Source organism: Homarus americanus, unplaced genomic scaffold, assembly GCF_018991925.1.
Source record: "Homarus americanus isolate GMGI-L3 unplaced genomic scaffold, GMGI_Hamer_2.0 scaffold36899, whole genome shotgun sequence".
Classification (NCBI taxonomy): domain Eukaryota; kingdom Metazoa; phylum Arthropoda; class Malacostraca; order Decapoda; family Nephropidae; genus Homarus; species Homarus americanus.
The window spans coordinates 38448-59519 of record NW_024721788.1 but is presented as its reverse complement, the minus strand read 5'-3'; the positions used below and the strand labels follow the sequence as shown (position 1 = coordinate 59519).

The window sequence follows — 21072 nt, the reverse complement described above, 5'->3', positions numbered from 1 at the left end:
CCCACCGTTGGCATGCCTGCACCGCCCCATCGCTGGCATGCCTGCACCCTCCCATCGCTGGCATGCCTGCACCGCCCCATCGCTGGCATGCCTGCACCGCCTCCATCGCCATGCCTGCACCGCCTCCCATCGCTGGCACCTGACCGCTTCCCATCGGGCATGCCTGCACCGCCTCCCATCGTCGGCATGCCTGCACTGCCTCCCATCGTTGGCATGCCTGCACTGCTCCCATCGTCGGCATGCCTGCACCGCCTCCCACGTTGGCAGGCCTGCACTCCATCGCATGCCCACCGCCCCCATCGCTGGCATGCCTGCACTGCCTCCCATCGTTGGCACTGCGCCCCATCGCTGGCATGCCTGCACCGCCTCCCATCGCTGGCAGGCCTGCACCGCCTCCCCATCGCTGGCAGGCCTGCACTGCCTCCCATCGTTGGCAGAGCCTGCACCGCCTCCCATCGCTGGCAGGCCTGCACCCCTCCCATCGCTGGCAGCAGCCTGCACCGCCTCCCCATCCTGCACGCCCCATCGCTGGCATGCCTGCACCGCCTCCCATGCCTGCACCGCCTCCCATCGCTGGCATGCCTGCACCGCCTCCCATCGCTGGCATGCCTGCACCGGCTCCCATCGCTGGCATGCCTGCACCGCCTCCCATCGCTGGCATGCCTGCACTCCCATCGCTGGCATGCCTGCACCGCCTCCCATCGTTGCATGCCTGCACCGCCTCCCCATCGCTGGCATGCCTGCACCCCCATCGTTGGCATGCCTGCACCGCCTCCCCATCACCCCTCCCCATCGCTGGCATGCCTGCACCGCCTCCCATCGTTGGCATGCCTGCACCGCCTCCCATCGCTGGCATGCCTGCACCGCCTCATCGTGGCATACCCCAGCCTCCCATCGCTGGCATGCCTGCACCGCTCCCATCGCTGGCATACACAGCCTCCCATCGCTGGTTACCTACACTGCCTCCCATCCTTGGCATACCTGCACCGCCTCCCCATCGTCACACCTACCCATCGCTGGCACCTGCACCGCCTCCCCATCGCTGGCATACCCACCGCCTCCCATCGTTGGCATGCCTGCACCGCCTCCCATCGCTGGCATGCCTGCACCGCCCCATCGTTGGCAGGTCTGCACCGCCTCCCATCGCTGGCATGCCTGCACCGCCTCCCATCGCTGGGCATGCCTGCACTGCCTCCCATCGTTGGCATGCCTGCACCGCCCCCATCGCTGGCATGCCTGCACCGCCTCCCATGTCGGCATGCCTGCACCGCTCCCATCGTCGGCATGCCTGCACCGCCCCCATCGCTGGCAGGCCTGCACCGCCCCCATCGCTGGGCAGGCCTGCACTCCCCACCGCTGGCAGTCCCTGCACCGCCTCCCACTGCTGCAGGCCTGCACCGCCTCCCACTGTCAAGTGCTCCTGCACCGCCCCACTGCTGGCAGGCCTGCACCGCCCCCCATCGCTGGCAGGCCTGCACCGCCTCCCACTGCTGGCAGGCCTGCACTGCCTCCCACGGCTGGCATGCCTGCACCGCCTCCCATCGCTGGCAGGCCTGCACTGCCTCCCATCGCTGGCAGTGCCTGCACTCCTCCCATCGTTGGTGCCTGCACTGCCTCCCCATCGCTGGCAGGCCTGCACCGCCTCCCACTGGCGCCCACCGCTCCCACGCTGGCAGGCCTGCACCGCCTCCCATCGCTGGCAGGCCTGCACCGCCTCCCATCGCTGGCAGGCCTGCACCGCTCCCATCGCTGGCATGCCTGCCCGCCTCCCATCGTTGGCAGGCCTGCACCGCCTCCCATCCTGCACCGCCTCCCATCCTGCACTGCCCCATCGTTGGCATGCCTGCACTGCCTCCCATCGTTGCATGCCTGCACTGCCCCCATCGCTGGCATGCCTGCACCGCCCCCATCCTGCACCGCCTCCCATCCTGCACTGCCTCCCATCGTTGGCATGCCTGCACCGCCCCATCGTTGGCATGCCTGCACCATCGCTGGCATGCCTGCACCGCCCCCATCGCTGGCATGCCTGCACCGCCCCCATCGCTGGCATGCCTGCACCGCCCCCCATCGTTGGCATGCCTGCACCGCCTCCCATCGCTGGCATGCCTGCACCGCCCCCATCGTTGGCATGCCCATCTCCCAATGTTGGCATGCCTGCACTGCCTCCCATCGCTGCACCGCCCCATCGCTGGCATGCCCGACCTTCCCATCGTTGGGATGCCTGCACTGCCTCCCATCGCTGGCATGCCTGCACCCTCCCATCGTTGGCATGCCTGCACCGCCTCCCATCGCTGGGCATGCCTGCACCGCCCCATCGCTTGGCATGCCTGCACTGCCCCCATCGCTGGCAGGCCTGCACAGCCTCCCAGCTGGCATGCCTGCACCGCCCATCGCTGGCAGCCTGCACTGCCTCCCATTGTTGGCATGCCTGCACCGCCTCCCCACGCTGGGCATGCCTGCACCGCCTCCCATCGCTGGCATGCCTGCACCGCCCCCATTGCTGGCATGCCCACCGCCTCCCCATCGTTGGCAGGCCTGCACCGCTCCCATCGTTGGCATGCCTGCACTGCTCCCCATCGCTGGCCTGCACTGCCCCCATCGCTGCATGCCTGCACCGCCTCCCATCGCTGGCATGCCTGCACTGCTCCCCATCGCTGGCATGCCTGCACCGCCTCCCATCGTTGGCATGCCTGCACTGCCTCCCATCGCCTGCACCGCCTCCCATCGTTGGTATGCCTGCACTGCCTCCCATCGTTGCATGCCTGCACTGCCTCCCATCGCTGGTCATGCCTGCACCGCCTCCCCCACTGTTGGCATGCCTGCACTGCCTCCCACGTTGGCATGCCTGCACCGCCCCATCGTTGGCATGCCTGCACCGCCTCCCACTGGCATGCCTGCACCGCCCCATCGGCATGCCTGCACCTCCCCATCGTTGCTGCCTGCACCGCCTCCCATCGCTGGCATGCCTGCACCGCCCCATCGCTGGCATGCCTGCACCGCCTCCCACTGGCATGCCTGCACTGCCTCCCATCGTTGGCATGCCTGCACTGCCTCCCATCGCTGGCATGCCTGCACCGCCTCCCATCGCTGGCATGCCTGCACCGCCCCATCGCTATGCGCCACCGCCTCCCATCGCTGGGCATGCCTGCACCGGCCCCCATCGCTGGCATGCCTGCACCGCCCCATCGCTGGCATGCCTGCACCGCCTCCCATCGCTGGCATGCCTGCACCGCCTCCCATCGCTGGCATGCCTGCACCGCTCCCATCGCCACCCTGCACCGCCCCATCGTTGGCATGCCTGCACCGCCTCCCATCGCTGGCATGCCTGCACGCCTCCCATCGTTGGGGCCTGCACCGCCTCCCATCGCCACATCCTGCACCGCCTCCCATCGCTGGCATGCCTGCACCGCTCCCCATCGTTGGCATGCCTGCACCGCCTCCCATCGTTGGCATGCCTGCACCGCCTCCCATCGTTGGCATGCCTGCACCTCCCACCGCCAGTGCCTGCACTGCTCCCATCGCTGGCATGCCTGCACTGCCTCCCATCGCTGGCAGGCATGCCCGCACCGCCCCCATCGCTGGCATGCCTGCACCGCCTCCCCCACTGCATGCCTGCACTGCCTCCCATCGCTGGCATGCCTGCACCGCCTCCCATCGCTGGCATGCCTGCACCGCCCCATCGCTGGCAGGCCTGCACCGCCTCCCCATCGTTGGCATGCCTGCACTGCTCCCATCGTTGGCATGCCTGCACCTTCCCCATCGCTGGCAGGCCTGCACTGCCTCCCATCGCTGGCAGGCCTGCACCGCCTCCCATCGCTGGCAGGCCTGCACCGCCTCCCAGTTAGCAGGCCTGCACTCCTCCCATCGCTGGCAGGCCTGCACCGCCTCCCATCGCTGGCAGGCCTGCACCGCCTCCCACTGCTGGCATGCCTGCACCGCCCCATCCTGCACCAGCCTCCCATCCTGCACCGCCTCCCCCATCCTGCACCGCCTCCCATCGCTGGCATGCCTGCACCGCCTCCCCATCGCTGGCATGCCTGCACCGCTCCCACCGCTGGCATGCCTGCACCGCCTCCCATCGGTTGCATGCCTGCACTGCCCCCATCGCACCACTGCCTCCCATCGTTGGCATGCCTGCACCGCCTCCCATCGTTGGCATGCCTGCACTGCCCCCATCGCTGGAATGCCTGCACTGCCTCCCATCGTTGGCATGCCTGCACCGCCTCCCATCGCTGGCATGCCTGCATCGCCTCACTGCAGGCCTGCACTGCTCCCATCGCTATGCCTGCACTGCCTCCCATCGTTGGCATGCCTGCACTGCCTCCCATCGCTGGCACCTGCACTGCCTCCCATCGTTGCATGCCTCACCGCCTCCCATCGCGTATGCCTGCACTGCCTCCCATCGTTGGCATGCCTGGCCTCCCACTGCTGGCATGCCTGCACCGCCTCCCATCGTTGGCATGCCTGCACCGCCTCCCATCGTTGGCATGCCTGCACTGCCTCCCATCGTTGGCATGCCTGCACCGCCTCCCATCGCCATGCCCACCGCCTCCCATCGCTGGCATGCCTGCACCGCCTCCCATCGCAGGCCTGCACCGCCCCATGTGGCATGCCTGCACACGCCTCCCACGTTGGCATGCCTGCACCGCCCCCTTCGCCTGCACCATGCTGGAGGCCTGCACCGCCTCCCATCTTGGCATGCCTGCACCGCCTCCCATCGTTGGCATGCCCGCACCGCCCATCGCTGGATGCCTGCACCGTCCCCATCGTTGGCATGCCTGCACTGCCTCCCATCGTTGGCATGCCTGCACCGCCTCCCATCGTTGGCATGCCCACAGCCTCCCATCGTTGGCACATGCCTGCACCGCTCCCATCGCTGGCATGCCTGCACCACTCCCATCGTTGGCATGCCTGCACTGCCCCCATCGTTGGCATGCCTCACCGCTCCCATCGTTGGCAGCCTGCACCCCCCATCCGCGCATGCCTGCACTGCCCATCGCCTGGCATGCCCAGCATCCTCCCATCGTTGGCATGCCTGCACCGCCCCACTGCACCGCCTCCCCATCGAGCATGCCTGCACCGCCTCCCATCGTTGGCATGCCTGCACCGCCTCCCATCGTTGGCATGCCTGCACTGCCTCCCATCGTTGGCATGCCTGCACCGCCTCCCATCGCTGCATGCCTGCACCGTCTCATCGCTGGCATGCCTGCACTGCCCCACGTTGGCATGCCTGCACCGCCTCCCATCGTTGGCATACCTGCACCGCCTCCCATCGTTGGCATGCCCACCCTCTCCCCATCCTGCACCCCTCCCATGTCGCATGCCTGCACGCCTCCCATCGTTGGCATGCCTGCACGCCTCCCATCGTTGGCATGCCTGCACTGCCTCCCATCGTTGGCATGCCTGCACTCCCATCGCTGGCATGCCTGCACCGCCTCCCATCGTTGGCATGCCTGCACCGTCCCATCGCTGCCTGCACTCACTGCCTGCACCTCCCATCGCTGGCATGCCTGCACCGCCCCATCGTTGGCATGCCTGCACCGCCTCCATCGTTGGCATGCCTGCGCCTCCCATCGTTGGCATGCCTGCACTGCTCCATCGTTGGCATACCTGCACGCCTCCCATCGTTGGCATGCCTGCACCTCCCCCGTTGGCATGCCTGCACCGCCTCCCATCGTTAACGCCCTTCACGCCTCCCATCGTTGCATGCCTGCACGCCCTCATCGTTGGCTACGCCTCCCATCGTTGGCATGCCTGCACGCTTCTCCCATGGTAGCAGCCTGCATCGCCTCCCATCGTTGGCATGCCTACGCCTCCCATCGTTGACGCCTGCACTGCCTCCCATCGTTGGCATGCCTGCACGCCTCCATCGTTGGCATGCCTGCTGCACTCTCCCCATCGTTGGCATGCCTGCGCCTCCCCATCGTTGGCATGCCTGCGCCTCCCATCGTTGGCATGCTCCTCACGCTAGCCTCCCATCGTTGGCATGCCTGCCTCCCATCGTTGGCATGCCTGCACCCACTCGTTCATGCCTGCACTGCCTCCCATCGTTGGCATACCTGCACCGCCTCCCATCGTGGCATGCCTGCACTGCCTCCCACATCGTTGCTTACCTGCACGCCTCCCATCGTTGGCATGCCTGCACGCCTCCCATCGTTGCGCCTACCGCCTCCCATCGTGCATACCTGCCTCCCATCGTTGCGCCTCGCACGCCTCCCATCGTTGGCATACCTGCACCGCCTCCCATCGTTGGCATGCCTGCACGCCTCCCATCGTTGGCATGCCTGCCTCCCATCGTTGGCATGCCTGCTTCATCGTTGGCATGCCTGCACGCCTCATCGTTGGCTGCGCTTCCCATCGCTGACTCCCATCGTTGGCATGCCTGCACGCCTCCCATCGTTGGCATGCCTGCACCTCCCATCGTGCATGCCTGCACACCTCCCATCGTTGGCATGCCTGCCTCCCATCGTTGGCATACCTGCACCGCCTCCCATCGTTAGCAAGCCTGCACCTCCCATCGTTGGCATGCCTGCACCTCCCATCGTTATACCTTCACCGCCTCCCATCGTTGGCATACCTGCACGCCTCCCATCGTTGCATACCTACCTCCCCATCATTGCGCCTGCCTCCCATCGTGCCTACACCGCCTCCCTCATTGCTTACTGCACCTCCCATCGTTGGCATGCCTGCCTCTCCCATCGTTGGCATACCTGCACCGCCTCCCCTTCGTTGGCATACCTGCACCGCCTCCCATCGTTGGAATACCTGCACCTCTCCCATCGTTGGCATACCTGCACCACCTCCCATCGTTGGCATGCCTGCAGTCCCATGTTGGCAGGCCTGCACGCCTCCCCATCGTTGGCATGCCTGCACATCCCATCGTTGGCATACCTGCACGCCTCCATCGTTGGCATACCTGCCTGCTCCCATCGTTGGCATGCCTGCACAGCCTCCCATCGTTGGCAAGCCTGCACATACTCCATCGTTGGCATGCCTGCACCGCCTCCATCGTTGGCATGCCTGCACGCCTCCCCTCCGTTGGCATGCCTGCACTCCTCCCACAGTTGGCCTGCCTTCCATCTCGTTGGCATGCCTGCACCGCCTCCCATCGTTGGCATGCCCGCACCTCATCGTTGGCATGCTGCCCAGCACCTGCGCCTCCCATCGTTGTGCCTGCGCCTCCCATCGTTGTACGCCCACCGCCTCCCATCGTTGGCATGCCTGCTGCCTCCCATCGTTGGCATGCCTGCACCACCTCCCATCGTTGGCATGCCTGCACGCCTCCCATCGTTAGCATACCTGCCGCCTCCCATCGTTGGCATACCTGCACCGCCTCCCATCGTTGGCCCTGCACCGCCTCCCATCGTTGGCATACCTGCACCGCCTCCCCATCGTTGGCATACCTGCACCTCCCATCGTTGGCATACCTCCACCGCCTCCCATCGTTGGCATGCCTGCACGCCTCTCGTTGGCATGCCTGCACTGCCTCCATCGTTGGCATACCTGCACGCCTCCATCGTTGGCATCCTGCACTTACTCCATCGTTGGCATGCCTGCCTGCGCCTCCCATCGTTGGCATGCCATCGTTGCGCTTCCTACACCGCCTCCCATCTGTGAGCACCTCCCATCGTTGGCATGCCTGCACTTCTCCCATCATTGCTTGAGTCTACCACCTCCCATCGTTACTAGCCTGCCACTCCCATCGTTGCGCCCACCTCCCCTCATTGCGCCTGCACACGCCTCCCATCGTTGCATGCCTGCACACTTCTCCCTCATTGTTCGCATGCCTACCGCCTCCCATCGTTGGCATGCCTTACATCTCCCATCGTTGGCATACCTGCACCGCCTCCCATCGTTGGCATACCTGCACTGCCTCCCATCGTTGGCATGCCTGCACATACTCCATCGTTGGCATGTGCCATCGTTGGCATACCTGCACCGCCTCCATCGTTGGCATGCCTGCACCGCCTCCCATCGTTGGCATACCTGCACCACCTCCCATCGTTGGCATACCTACTGCCTCCCATCGTTGGCATACCTGCGCACCTCCCATCGTTGGTATACCTACACTGTCTACTATTGTTGGTATACCTACACTCTACTATTGTTGAGCATACCTACACTGTCTACTATTTGGTATCCACCTCTACCCCCATTTGGTATACCTTACACTGTCTACTATTGTTGTATACCTACACTGTCTACTATGTTGGTATACTCTCTATCTTAGTATACCTGTCTGTTCTATCGTTGTCTACCATTGTTGGTATATACACTATTGTTGGTTATACCTACACTGTCTACTATTGTTGGTATACCTACACTGTCTACTACATTGTTGGTATACCTACTGTCTACTATTGTTGGTATACCTACACTGTCTACTATGTTGGTATACTACTACACTGTCTACTATTGTTGGTATACCTACTGTCTACCATTGTTGGTATACCTACTGTCTACTATTGTATACTACCTACACTGTCTACTATTGTTGAGTATACTACACTGTCTACTATTGTTCCATGTATACTACCTGTCTACATTGTTGGTATACACTGTGTTGATACTACCTACACTGTCTACCATTGTTGGTCCCTTGCTCTATTGTTGGTATACCTTCTACACTGTCTACTATTGTTGGTATACTACCTGTCTACTATTGTTGTATACTACACACTGTCTACTATTGTTGGTTATACCTACACTGTCTACTATTGTTGGTAATACCCTACACTGTCTACTGTATACTACACTGTCTCTGTGTTGGTATACCTACACCTACTATTGTTGGTATACCTACACTTCTACATTGTTGGTATACTACCACTGTCTACTATTGTTGGTATACTACCTACACTGTCTACCTATTGTTGGTATACCTACACTGTCTACTATTGTTGGTATACTACCCTACACTGTCTACTATTGTTGGTATACTACACTGTCTACTATTGTTGGTATACTACCTACACTGTCTACTATTGTTGGTATACTACCTACACTGTCTACTATTGTTGGCTCTGTCTCTATTGTTGGTATACCTACACTGTCTACTGTGGTATACTACACTGTCTACTATTCTTTACCTACACTGTCTACTATTATACCTACACTGTCTACTATTGTTGGTATCCTACACTGTCTCTGTTGTTATACCTGTGTCTACTATTGTTGGTATACTACCTACACTGTCTACTATTGTTGGTATACTCCTACACTGTCTACCATTGTTGGTATACTACCTACACTGTCTATTGTTGGTATACTACCTACTGTCTACTATTGTTGGTATACCACACTGTCTACTATTGTTGGATACCTACACTGTCTACATTGTTGGTATACTACCTACACTGTCTACTATTGTTGGTATACCTACACTGTCTACCATTGTTGGTATACTACCTACACTGTCTACCATTGTTGGTATACTCTGTCTACTGTTGTATACCTACACTGTCTGTGGTATACTACCTCTGTCTACTATTGTTGGTATACCACTGTCTACTATTGTTGGTATACACTGTCTACCATTGTATACACACTGTCTGTGTTGGTATACCTACACTGTCTACTATTTTGATTGTATACCTACACTGTCTACTATTGTTGGTATACCACTGTCTACCATTATTTGGTATACTACCTACACTGTCTATTGTTGGTACCTACTGTCTATTGTTGATACTTATACCTACTATGTTATACTTCTGTGTTACCATTGTTGGTATACTACCTGTCTACTATTGTTGGTATACCCTACACTGTCTCTATGTTGTATACCTCACTGTTAGTATACACTGTCCATCGTTGGTATACCTACACTGTCTACTGTGTTGGTATACACACTGTCTACCATTGTTGATACCTGTCTACTATTGTTGGTATACTACCACTGTCTACTTGTTGTTGCCCTCCACTGTCTACTATTGTTATACTACCTACACTGTCTACTATCGTTGGTATACCTCACTACCGTTGTTGGTATACCACACTGTCTACCATTGTTGGTATACTACCACACTGTCTACTATCGTTATACTACACTGTCTACATTGTTGGTACATACCTACTGTCTACTATTGTTGGTATACCTACACACTGTCTACCATTGTTGGTATACTACCTACACTGTTCACTATTGTTGGTATACCCACACTGTCTACCATTGTTGGTATACTACCTACACTGTCTACTATTGCTGGTATACTACCCACACTGTCTACTATATACTACCTACACTGTCTACCATTGTTGGTATACCTACACTGTCTACCATTGTTGGTATACTACCTACACTGTCTACCATTGTTGGTATACCTACACTGTCTACCATTGTTGGTATACTACCTACACTGTCTACCATTGTTGGTATACTACCTACACTGTCTACTATTGTTGGTATACCTACACTGTCTACCATTGTTGGTATACTACCTACACTGTCATTACTGTTGGTATACCTACACTGTCCACTATTGTTGGTATACCTACACTGTCCACCATTGTTGGTATACCACCTACACTGTCTACTATTGTTGGTATACCTACACTGTCTACCATTGTTGGATACTACCTACACTGTCTACTATTGTTGGTATACCTACACTGTCTACTATTGTTGGTATACCTACACTGTCTACTCATTGTTGGTATACTACCTACACTGTCTACTATTGTTGGTATACCTACACTGTCTACTATTGTTGGTATACTACCCCACTGTCTACTATTGTTGGTATACCACACTGTCTACTATTGTTGGTATACCTACACTGTCTACTATTGTTGGTATACCCTACACTGTCTACTATTGTTGGTATACCCACACTGCTACCATTGTTGGTATACTACCTACACTGTCTACTATTGTTGGTATACCCACACTGTCTACCATTGTTGGTATACTACCCACACTGTCAATTACTGTTGCATACCCACACTGTCTACTATTGTTGGTATACTCCACACTGTCTACCATTGTTGGTATACTACCTACACTGTCTACTATTGTTGGTATACCTACTTGTCTACTATTGTTGGTATACCTACAACTGTCTACCATTGTTGGTATACCTACACTGTCTACCATTGTTGGTATACCTACACTGTCTACCATTGTTGGTATACTACCTACACTGTCTACTATTGTTGGTATACCTACACTGTCTACTATTGTTGGTATACCCCACACTGTCTACTATTGTTGGTATACTCCACACTGTCTACTATTGCTGGCATACCTACACTGTCTACCATTGTTGGTATACTACCTACACTGTTCACTATTGTTGGTATACACTCACACTGTCTACCATTGCTGGATATACTACCTACACTGTCTACCATTGTTGGTATACTACCTACACTGTTCACATTGTTGGTATACCTACACTGTCCACCATTGTTGGTATACTACCACACTGTCTACTATTGCTGGGATACTACCCACACTGTCTACTATTGTTGGTATACTACCTACTGTCTACCATTGTTGGTATACTCACTACACTGTCTACTATTGTTGGTATACTACCTACACTGTCTACCATTGTTGGTATACTACCTACACTGTCTACTATTGTTGGTATACCTACACTGTCTACCATTGTTGGTATACCCACACTGTCTACTATTGTTGGTATACTACCTACACTGTCTACCTATTGTTGGTATACCTACACTGTCTACCATTGCATACCACACTGTCTACCATTGTTGGTATACCCACACTGTTCACATTGTTGATATACCAATCACACTGTCTACTATTGCTGGTACACCACACTGTCTACTATCAAGCTGGCATACCCACACTGTCTACTATTGCTGGTATACCACCCACACTGTCTACACTGTCAGTATACCACACTGTCTACCATTGTTGCACCCACACCGTCTTACTGTCAGTACACCTCACACTGTCTACTATTGTTGCATACACACACCGTCCACCATTGTTGGCACACCACCGTCTCACCATTGTCGTTATTACCACCGTCTGATCATTGTCATACACCACACTGTCTCACTACTGCTGCACCATCACACTGTCTACCACGTTAGTATACCACCCACACTGTTCACCATTGTTGGTATACCACACCGTTCACCATTGCTATACCCACACTGTCTACCATTGTTGTTATACCACACTGTCTTACCATTGCTTGGTATACCCACACTGTCTACTATTGTTGTTATACTACCCACACTGTCTTACCATTGTTGGTATACTCACACTGTCTACCATTGTTGGCATACCCACACTGTCTACCATTGTCATACCACACTGTCCATTGTTGGTATACCCACACTCGTTCACCATTGTTGGTTACACCACCTGCACTGTCTACCATTGTTGGTACAATTCCAACCGTCTACTCATTGTCGTATTACCCACACCGTCCATTACTGTTGTCATACCTTCAACTGTCTACCATTGTCGGTATACTCACCTACACTGTTCACTCATTGTTGGCATACCATTGTTGTGGTTCTACACTGTCTCACCATTGTCTGGATACCACCCACACCGGTTCACTTCATTGTTGGTATACCACACTGTTCACAATTGTTGTTACACTATTAATGTTTACTACGTTGGTATACCCAATCGTTCACTATTGCTGGTATACCACACTGTCCACCATTGTTGGTATACCACCCACACCGTTCAATTACTGTTGGCATACCCACCGTCTACCATTGTTGGTATTACCCACACCGTTCACTATTGCTGGTATTACCACCACTGTCTACTATCGTTACGTCACGTGTGGATAACACAGTCACAGTCTGGATACCATGTCTCTGTGGAACCACCGTCAGTTTGGCATACACCTACACTGTTCACCATTGTCTGGTATCACCCACAACGTCTTCTATTGCTGGTATACCCACACTCGTCTCACTATCGTTGGTATACCCAAACTGTCTACTCATTGTTGCAACCCACATCATTGTTGGTATCACCCACACTGTCTGACCATCGTTCGGTATACCACACTGTCCACCATTGCTGGTACACCCACACCGTTCACCATTGTTGGTATACTACCACACTGTTTACCATTGTTGGTACTACCCACACTGTCTACTGTTGTTGGTATACTTCCACACTGTCTACCTCATTGCTGGTATACCCACACTGTCTACCTTCATTGTTGGTTACACTACCCACACTGTCCACTACTGTATTATACCCACACTGTTCACTACTGTTGGCACACCCACACTGTCCACTTCATTGCTGGCATACCACCCACTAATCGTCCACCACTGTCAAGCTACACCACACTGTCCACCATTTGTCAGTACACCACCTGCACTGTCTCACCATTGTTGGCATACCAACACACCGTCCACCATTGTTGGTACACCCACACTGTCTCAACTATTGCTGGCATACTATTCAACCTGTCTACTATCGTTAGTACACCCACACCGTCCACCGTTGCTGGTATACCCCACATCGTCTAATATCGTATACCACCAACACTGTTCATCATTGTTGCATACCTACAACGTTCACCATTGTCAGTAACCCAACTGTCACCATTGTTGGTATACCTCACACTGTCTTAATTGTTGGTATACTCCACACTGTTTCTATCATTGTCAGTATACCCACACTGTCTACCAATTGTTGGTATACCACCACACTGTCTACTATTGCTGTTATACCCACACTGTTCACTATTGTTGGTATACCACCACACTGTCTACTACTTGCTGGTATACCACCACACTGTCTCACTACTGTTGGTATACCCACACTGTCTAATCATTGTTGGCATACCTCACTATGTCTACTGTTGTTACACTAACTGTCTACTATTGTTAGTATACTCACACGTCCAATCATTGTCATACCACACTGTCACCATGCGTACACCCACACTGTCTACTATTGTCAGTATACCACCACTCGTCACCATTGCTGTTACATTACACCGTCCACCATTGCTTGTAATACCACCCACACCGTTCACCATCGTTGGTATACCACCCACACCGTCCACCACTGTTGGCATACCCACACTGTCCACTATTGCTGGCATACCTATCCAACGTCCACTCACTGGCATACACCCACATCGTTCACCATTGTTGGCATACCACCACACTGTCCACCACTGTCAGTACAATCTACACACCGTCCACCGTCAGGCACAACACCGTCCACTCATTGTCAAGCACACCTCCACCAACTGTCCACTCATCGTCAAGTATAATCAATAATCGTCCACCGTTGTCAGTAATACCAATCTACACCGTCCACCATTCTGGTCATAACCTCAATTCACCGTCTACTATCGTCAAGTACACCAACACCGTCCACCATTGTTAGTACACCATCTATTAACTGTCTCACTTCATCGTCGGGATACCCACACCGTCTCAATTACTGTCAGTATTACCACCAACACCGTCTACCATCGCTGAACACCCACACCGTCATGCCGTTGGTAACCCACACTGTCCTGTGATACACACCTACATCGCTGGCATACCACCCACACCGTCTACCATTGTCGGCATACCCACACCGTCCACCTCTTGCTGGCACACCACCCACACCGTCCAACTGACGTGCACACCCAATAACCGTCCACCGTTCGGCACACCAACAATCAGTCCACCATCGTCGGAGAATCATTACATCAGTCCACCGTCGTCAAGTATTCTCACCAACTACGTCTGACCACTGTCAGTAAACCACAATCGTCCAACACTGTCAAGTATTCAACCGTCCACCGCTCGTCAACACCACCAATAATGTTCACCATTGTCAAGTACACCCACACTGTTCAATGTTGTTATATTACCACAACTGTTCACCATTGTCTGGTATACCACTACACTGTCTACCGTTGCTATACTACCTACACTGTCTACCATTGTTGGTATACCACCACACTGTCTACTGTTGTTGGCATACTACCTACACTGTTCACTATTGTTGGCATATACTCTACACTGTCTACCATTGTTGGTATACCCACACTGTCTACCATTGTTGGTATATCCACACTGTCTACTATTGTTGGTATACCCACACTTCACTCATTGTTGGTATACTCACTCCACACTGTTCACCATCGTTGGTATACCTACACTGTCTACCATTGTTGGCATACCCACACTGTCTAATCATTGTTGGTACCTACACTGTTCACTATCAGTTGGTATACCCACACTGTCTACTCATTGTTGGTATACCCACACTGTCTACTATTGTTGGCATATCCACACTGTCTATCATTGTTGGCATACCCACACTGTCTACCATTGTTGGTATACCCACACTGTCTACTATTGTTGGTATACCCACACTGTCTACCATTGTTGGTATACCTACACTGTCTACTTGTTGGTATACTCCACTGTCTACTGTTGGTATACCCACACTGTCTACTATTGTTGGTATACCCACACTGTCTACCATTGCTGGCATACTCTACACTGTCTACTATTGTTGGTATACTTCCACACTGTCTACCATTGTTGGTATACCCACACTGTCCACTATTGTTGGTATACTACCTGCTGTCTACCATTGTTGGTATACTCCACTGTTCACTATTGTTGGTATACCTACACTTTCACCATTGTTGGTATACCTACACTGTCTACTATTGTTGGTATACCCACACTGTCTACTATTGTTGGCATACCACCTACACTGTCTACCATTGTTGGTATACCCACACTGTCTACTATTGTTGGTATACTACCTACACTGTCTACTATCGTTGGTATACCTACACTGTCTACCATCATTGTTCTCCACATGTATAATATTGTCAGGTATACATGATACCTACACTGTCTACTATTGTTGGTATACCCACACTGTCTACTATTGTTATACACTCACACTGTCTACTATTGTTGGTATACTCACACTGTTCACTATTGTTGGTATACTCACACTGTCTACCATTGTTGGTACCTACACTGTCTACTATTGTTGGTATACCTACACTGTCTACTATTGTTGGTATACTACTTACACTGTCACTATTGTTGGTATACCCACACTGTCTACCATTGTTGGTATACTACTCATTACTGTCTACTATTATTGTTGGTATACTTACACTGTTCACCATTGTTGGTATATACCTTCATATGCAGGTATACTAACACTGTCAAGTGTAGGTCCTACACTGTCTACTATTGTTGGTATACCCACACTGTCACTATTGTTGGTATACCTACACTGTCTACTATTGTTGGTATACTACTACACTGTTCACCATTGTTGGTATACCTACACTGTCTCATTGTTGGCATACCACACTGTCTACTATTGTTGGTATACCTACACTGTCTACTGCTGTTGGTATACCTACACTGTCCACTATTGTTGGTATACTACCTACACTGTCTACCATTGTTGGTATACTACCTACACTGTCTGTCACCACTGTCTACATTGTTGGTATACTACCTACACTGTCTACCATTGTTGGTATACCTACATGTCTACTATTGTTGGTATACCTACATCTACCATTGTTGGTATACTACCTACACTGTCTACTATTGTTGGTATACTACACTGTCTACTATTGTTGGTATACCTATCTACCATTGTTGGTATACCTACACTGTCTACCATTGTTGGTATACTACCTACTGTCTACTATTGTTGGTATACCTACACTGTCTACTATTGTTGGTATACTACCTACATGTCTACTATTGTTGGTATACACACTGTACTATTGTTGGTATACTACCTGTCTACTATTGTTGGTATACTACCTACACTGTCTACTATTGTTGGTATACTACACTGTCTACCATTGTTGGTATCTACCTACACTGTCTACCATTGTTGGTACTACCTACACTGTCTACTATTGTTGGTATACCTACACTGTCTACCATTGTTGGTATACTACCTACACTGTCTACTATTGTTGGTATACTACCTACTGTCTATTGTTGGTATGCTACCTACACTGTCATTGTTGGTATACTACCTACACTGTCTACTATTGTTGGTATACTACCTGTCTACCATTGTTGGTATACTACCTACACTGTCTACTATTGTTGGTATACCTACACTGTCTACCATTGTTGGTATACTACCTCACTGTCTACTATTGTTGGTATACTACCTACACTGTCTACCATTGTTGGTATACTACACTGTACCATTGTTTATACTACCTACACTGTCTACCATTTGGTATACCCTACACTGTCTACCACTTTCCTGTCTACCATGTTGGTATACTACTACACTGTCTACTATTCGTTGGTATACCTACACTGTCTACCATTGTTGGTATACTACCTGTCTACTGTGTGGTATACCTACACTGTCTACTGTTGGTATACCCTACACTGTCTACTATTGTTGGTATACCTGTCTACCATTGTTGGTATACCACACTCTACCATTATTTGGTATACTACCTACACTGTCTACTATTGTTGGTATACTCCACTGTCTACTATTGTTGGTATACTACATCTACTATTGTTAGTATACTACCTACTGTCTACTATTGTTGGTATACCTACACCTCTACATGTGGTATACTACCTACACTGTCTACTATTGTTAGTATACCTACACTGTCTACATTGTTGGTATACTACCTACCTCTACTAGGTATACCTACACACATTGTTGGTATACCTATCTACCATTGTTGGTATACTACCTACACCTACTATTGTTGGTATACTACCTCCTGTCTCTGTATTTGGTATACTACCATACCATTGTTGGTATACTACTACACTGTCTACTATCGTTGGTATACCTACACTGTCTACTATCGTTGGTATACCTACACTGTCTACAATTGTTGCTGTCTACCATTGTTGTGTCTCCTGCATTGTTCAGTATACTACCTTGTCTGCACTGTCTACTATCTATACACTGTCTACATTGTTATACTACCTACACTGTCTACTATTGTTGGTATACCTACCTGTCTACTATTGTTTGTTATACTACCTACACTGTCTACTATTGTTGGTATACCTACACTGTCTACCATTGTTGTATCTACATTTTATCTGCCTCACTATCTGTAGTTGCCTACACTGTCTACCATTGTTGGTATACACCTACACTGTCTACCATTGTTGTACTACCTACACTGTCTACATTGTTGGTATACTACCTACACTGTCTACCATTGTTGGTATACCTACACTGTCTACATTGTTGGTATACCTACACTGTCTACATTGTTGGTATACCTACACTCTACTATTGTTGGTATACTACCTACACTGTCTACCATTGTTGGTATACTACACATATATTGTTGGTATACCTACACTTTAGTATACCTGTCTACCATGTACCCATACCATTGTTATACCTACACTGTCTACCATTGTTGGTATACTACCCCTGTCTACCATTGTTGGTATACCTACACTGTCTACCATTGTTGGTATACTACTCCCATTGTATACCTACACTGTCTACCATTGTTGGTATCTACACTGATCTACCATTGTTAGTATACCTGTCTTATTGTTGGTATACTACCTCATCTACCATTGTTGGTATACCTACACTGTCTACTATTGTTGGTATACCTACACTGTCTACATTGTTGGTATACTACCTACATGTCTACCTATTGTTGGTATACCTACACTGTCTACTATTGTTGGTATACCTACACTGTCTACTATTGTTGGTATACCTACACTGTCTACTATTGTTGGTATACTACCTACACTGTCTACCATTGTTGGTATACTACACTGTCTACTATTGTTGGTATACCTACACTGTCTACATTGTTGGTATACTACCTACACTGTCTACCATTGTTTGGTGTACCTACACTGTCTACCATTGTTGGTATACCTACACTGTCTACCATTGTTGGTATACTACCTACACTGTCTACTATTGTTGGTATACCTACACTGTCTACCATTGTTGGTATACCTACACTGTATTGTTGGTATACCTACACTGTCTACCATTGTTGGTACTACCACTATCTCTACTATTGTTGGTATACTACCTACACTGTCTACATTGTTGGTACTACCTACACTGTCTACTATTGTTGGTATACCTACATAGTCCTACTATTGTTGTTATACCTACACTGTCTACCATTGTTGGTATACTACCTACACTGTCTACTATTGTTGGTATACTACACTGTCTACTATTGTTGGTATACTACCTACACTGTCTACCATTGTTGGTATACCTACACTGTCACCATTGTTGTTATACTACCTGTCTACTATTGGTATACTACCTACACTGTCTACATTGTTGGTATACTACCTACTGTCTACCATTGTTGGTACCTACATGTCTACTATTGTTGGTATACCTACACTGTCTACCATTGTTGGTATACCTACACTGTCTACCATTGTTGGTATACTACCTACACTGTCTACTATTGTTGGTATACCACACTGTCTACTATTGTTGGTATACTACCTACACTGTCTACCATTGTTTGGTATACCTACACTGTCTACCATTGTTGGTATACTACCCTTTCACTACTAGTATTTGGTATACTACCTCACTGTCTACTATTGTTGGTATAATACCTACACTGTCTACTATTGTTGGTATACCTACACTGTCACACCATTGTTGGTACTACCTACACTGTCTACCATTGTTGGTATACCTACACTGTCTACCATTGTTGGTATACTACACACTGTCTACCATTGTTGGTATACCTACACCATTGTTGGTATACTACCTACACCCTGTGTTGGTATACTACCTACACTGTCTACTATCGTTGGTATACCTACACTGTCTACTGTTGGTATACCTACACTGTCTACCATTGTTGGTATACCTACACCACTGTCTACCATTGTTGGTATACTACCTACACTGTCTACTATTGTTGGTATACTACACTGTCTACTATCGTTGGTATACCTACACTGTCTACTATTGTTGGTATACCTACACTGTCTACTATCGTTGGTATACCTACACTGCCTACCATTGTTGGTATACCTACACTGTCTACCATTGTTGGTATACCTACACTGTATGTGTAGTGTATACATAATGTGTGTAAACCTGTACTGTGTATAGGTAGAACCAATGTAAACATGTGTCGATTCTACTGAATAAATCTGTACTATCTATCTACCTATCTAGGCTGCCTGTCTGTGTCTCTGCCTGTCTGTGTCTCTTCCTGTCTGTGTCTCTGCCTGTCTGTCTGTAAATCAAAACTCTCTTCACGATTATGATGTGGTATATCTCGACTTCAGCAAAGCCTTCGACAGACTCCACCGCGAAAGACTAATAAGAAAAGTGGAGGCTCATGGCATTGGAGGAGATATTCTAATATGGATTATGATGTGGCTACAAGACGGGAAACAGCGAGTAAGCATTAACGGCACTAAATGCGACTGGGGTAACGTCACTAGCGGAGTACCCCAAGGCTCAATACTTGGAACCATTATTATTTATTAGATACATAAACAACATAGATATAGGCGTTGACAGCAACATAAGTAAATTTGCTGATGACGCTAAAATAGAGCGTGTAATTATATCTGGTGAGAACTCCACAAAACTACACGAAGATGTAAACGAATTTTTCGTATGGTCTGAAAAATGGCATATGAAATTTAATGTGGACAAATATGAAGTACTTAGTCTAGGAGATGTAAACAGAGAAACCGGATAGCAGATGAACAACTATGTTATAAGCCGACTGTGAGGAAGATTTAAGAGTAATGATAAGTAGGAATCTTAGACCAAGTCAACAATGTGTGTTTCTCGAAACAAGGCTATCAAGTATTTGGGTTCATACAAAGTAGTGTTAGTTACAAGCCTCGCGAGGTTATCCTGAAACTATATCTTGCGCTTGTGAGACCTCACTTGGAATACGCAGTTCAATTCAGGTCACCGTACCACAGAATGGTTATAGAATCCCTAGAAAGAATTCAGAGGAGAATGGCAAGACTAATCCCGGGCATTAGGAACCCTGAGTACAGAGGTAGGATAAAGCATCGTAATTTGCACTCCTTCGGGAGACGTAGAGTGAGTGGCGATATGATCGTGGT

General features: G+C 50.7%; 2 protein-coding genes across 2 annotated transcripts; one reads left to right on the top strand and one right to left on the bottom strand.

Moving 5' to 3' along the window:
- Window positions 1-868: 868 nt before the first annotated feature.
- LOC121861857 (spidroin-1-like) lies at window positions 869-5090 on the bottom strand. Its single transcript, XM_042359752.1, has 2 exons — window positions 4547-5090; window positions 869-981 (listed from the first exon to the last, which is right to left on the bottom strand). The coding sequence occupies exons 1-2, from the start codon at window positions 5088-5090 to the stop codon at window positions 869-871; spliced, it is 657 nt and encodes a 218-aa protein (XP_042215686.1).
- A 762-nt stretch (window positions 5091-5852) lies between these two features.
- LOC121861856 (36.4 kDa proline-rich protein-like) lies at window positions 5853-6500 on the top strand. Its single transcript, XM_042359751.1, has one exon. It carries the CDS (start codon window positions 5853-5855, stop codon window positions 6498-6500), a length of 648 nt encoding a protein of 215 aa, XP_042215685.1.
- The last annotated feature ends 14572 nt before the right edge of the window (window positions 6501-21072 follow it).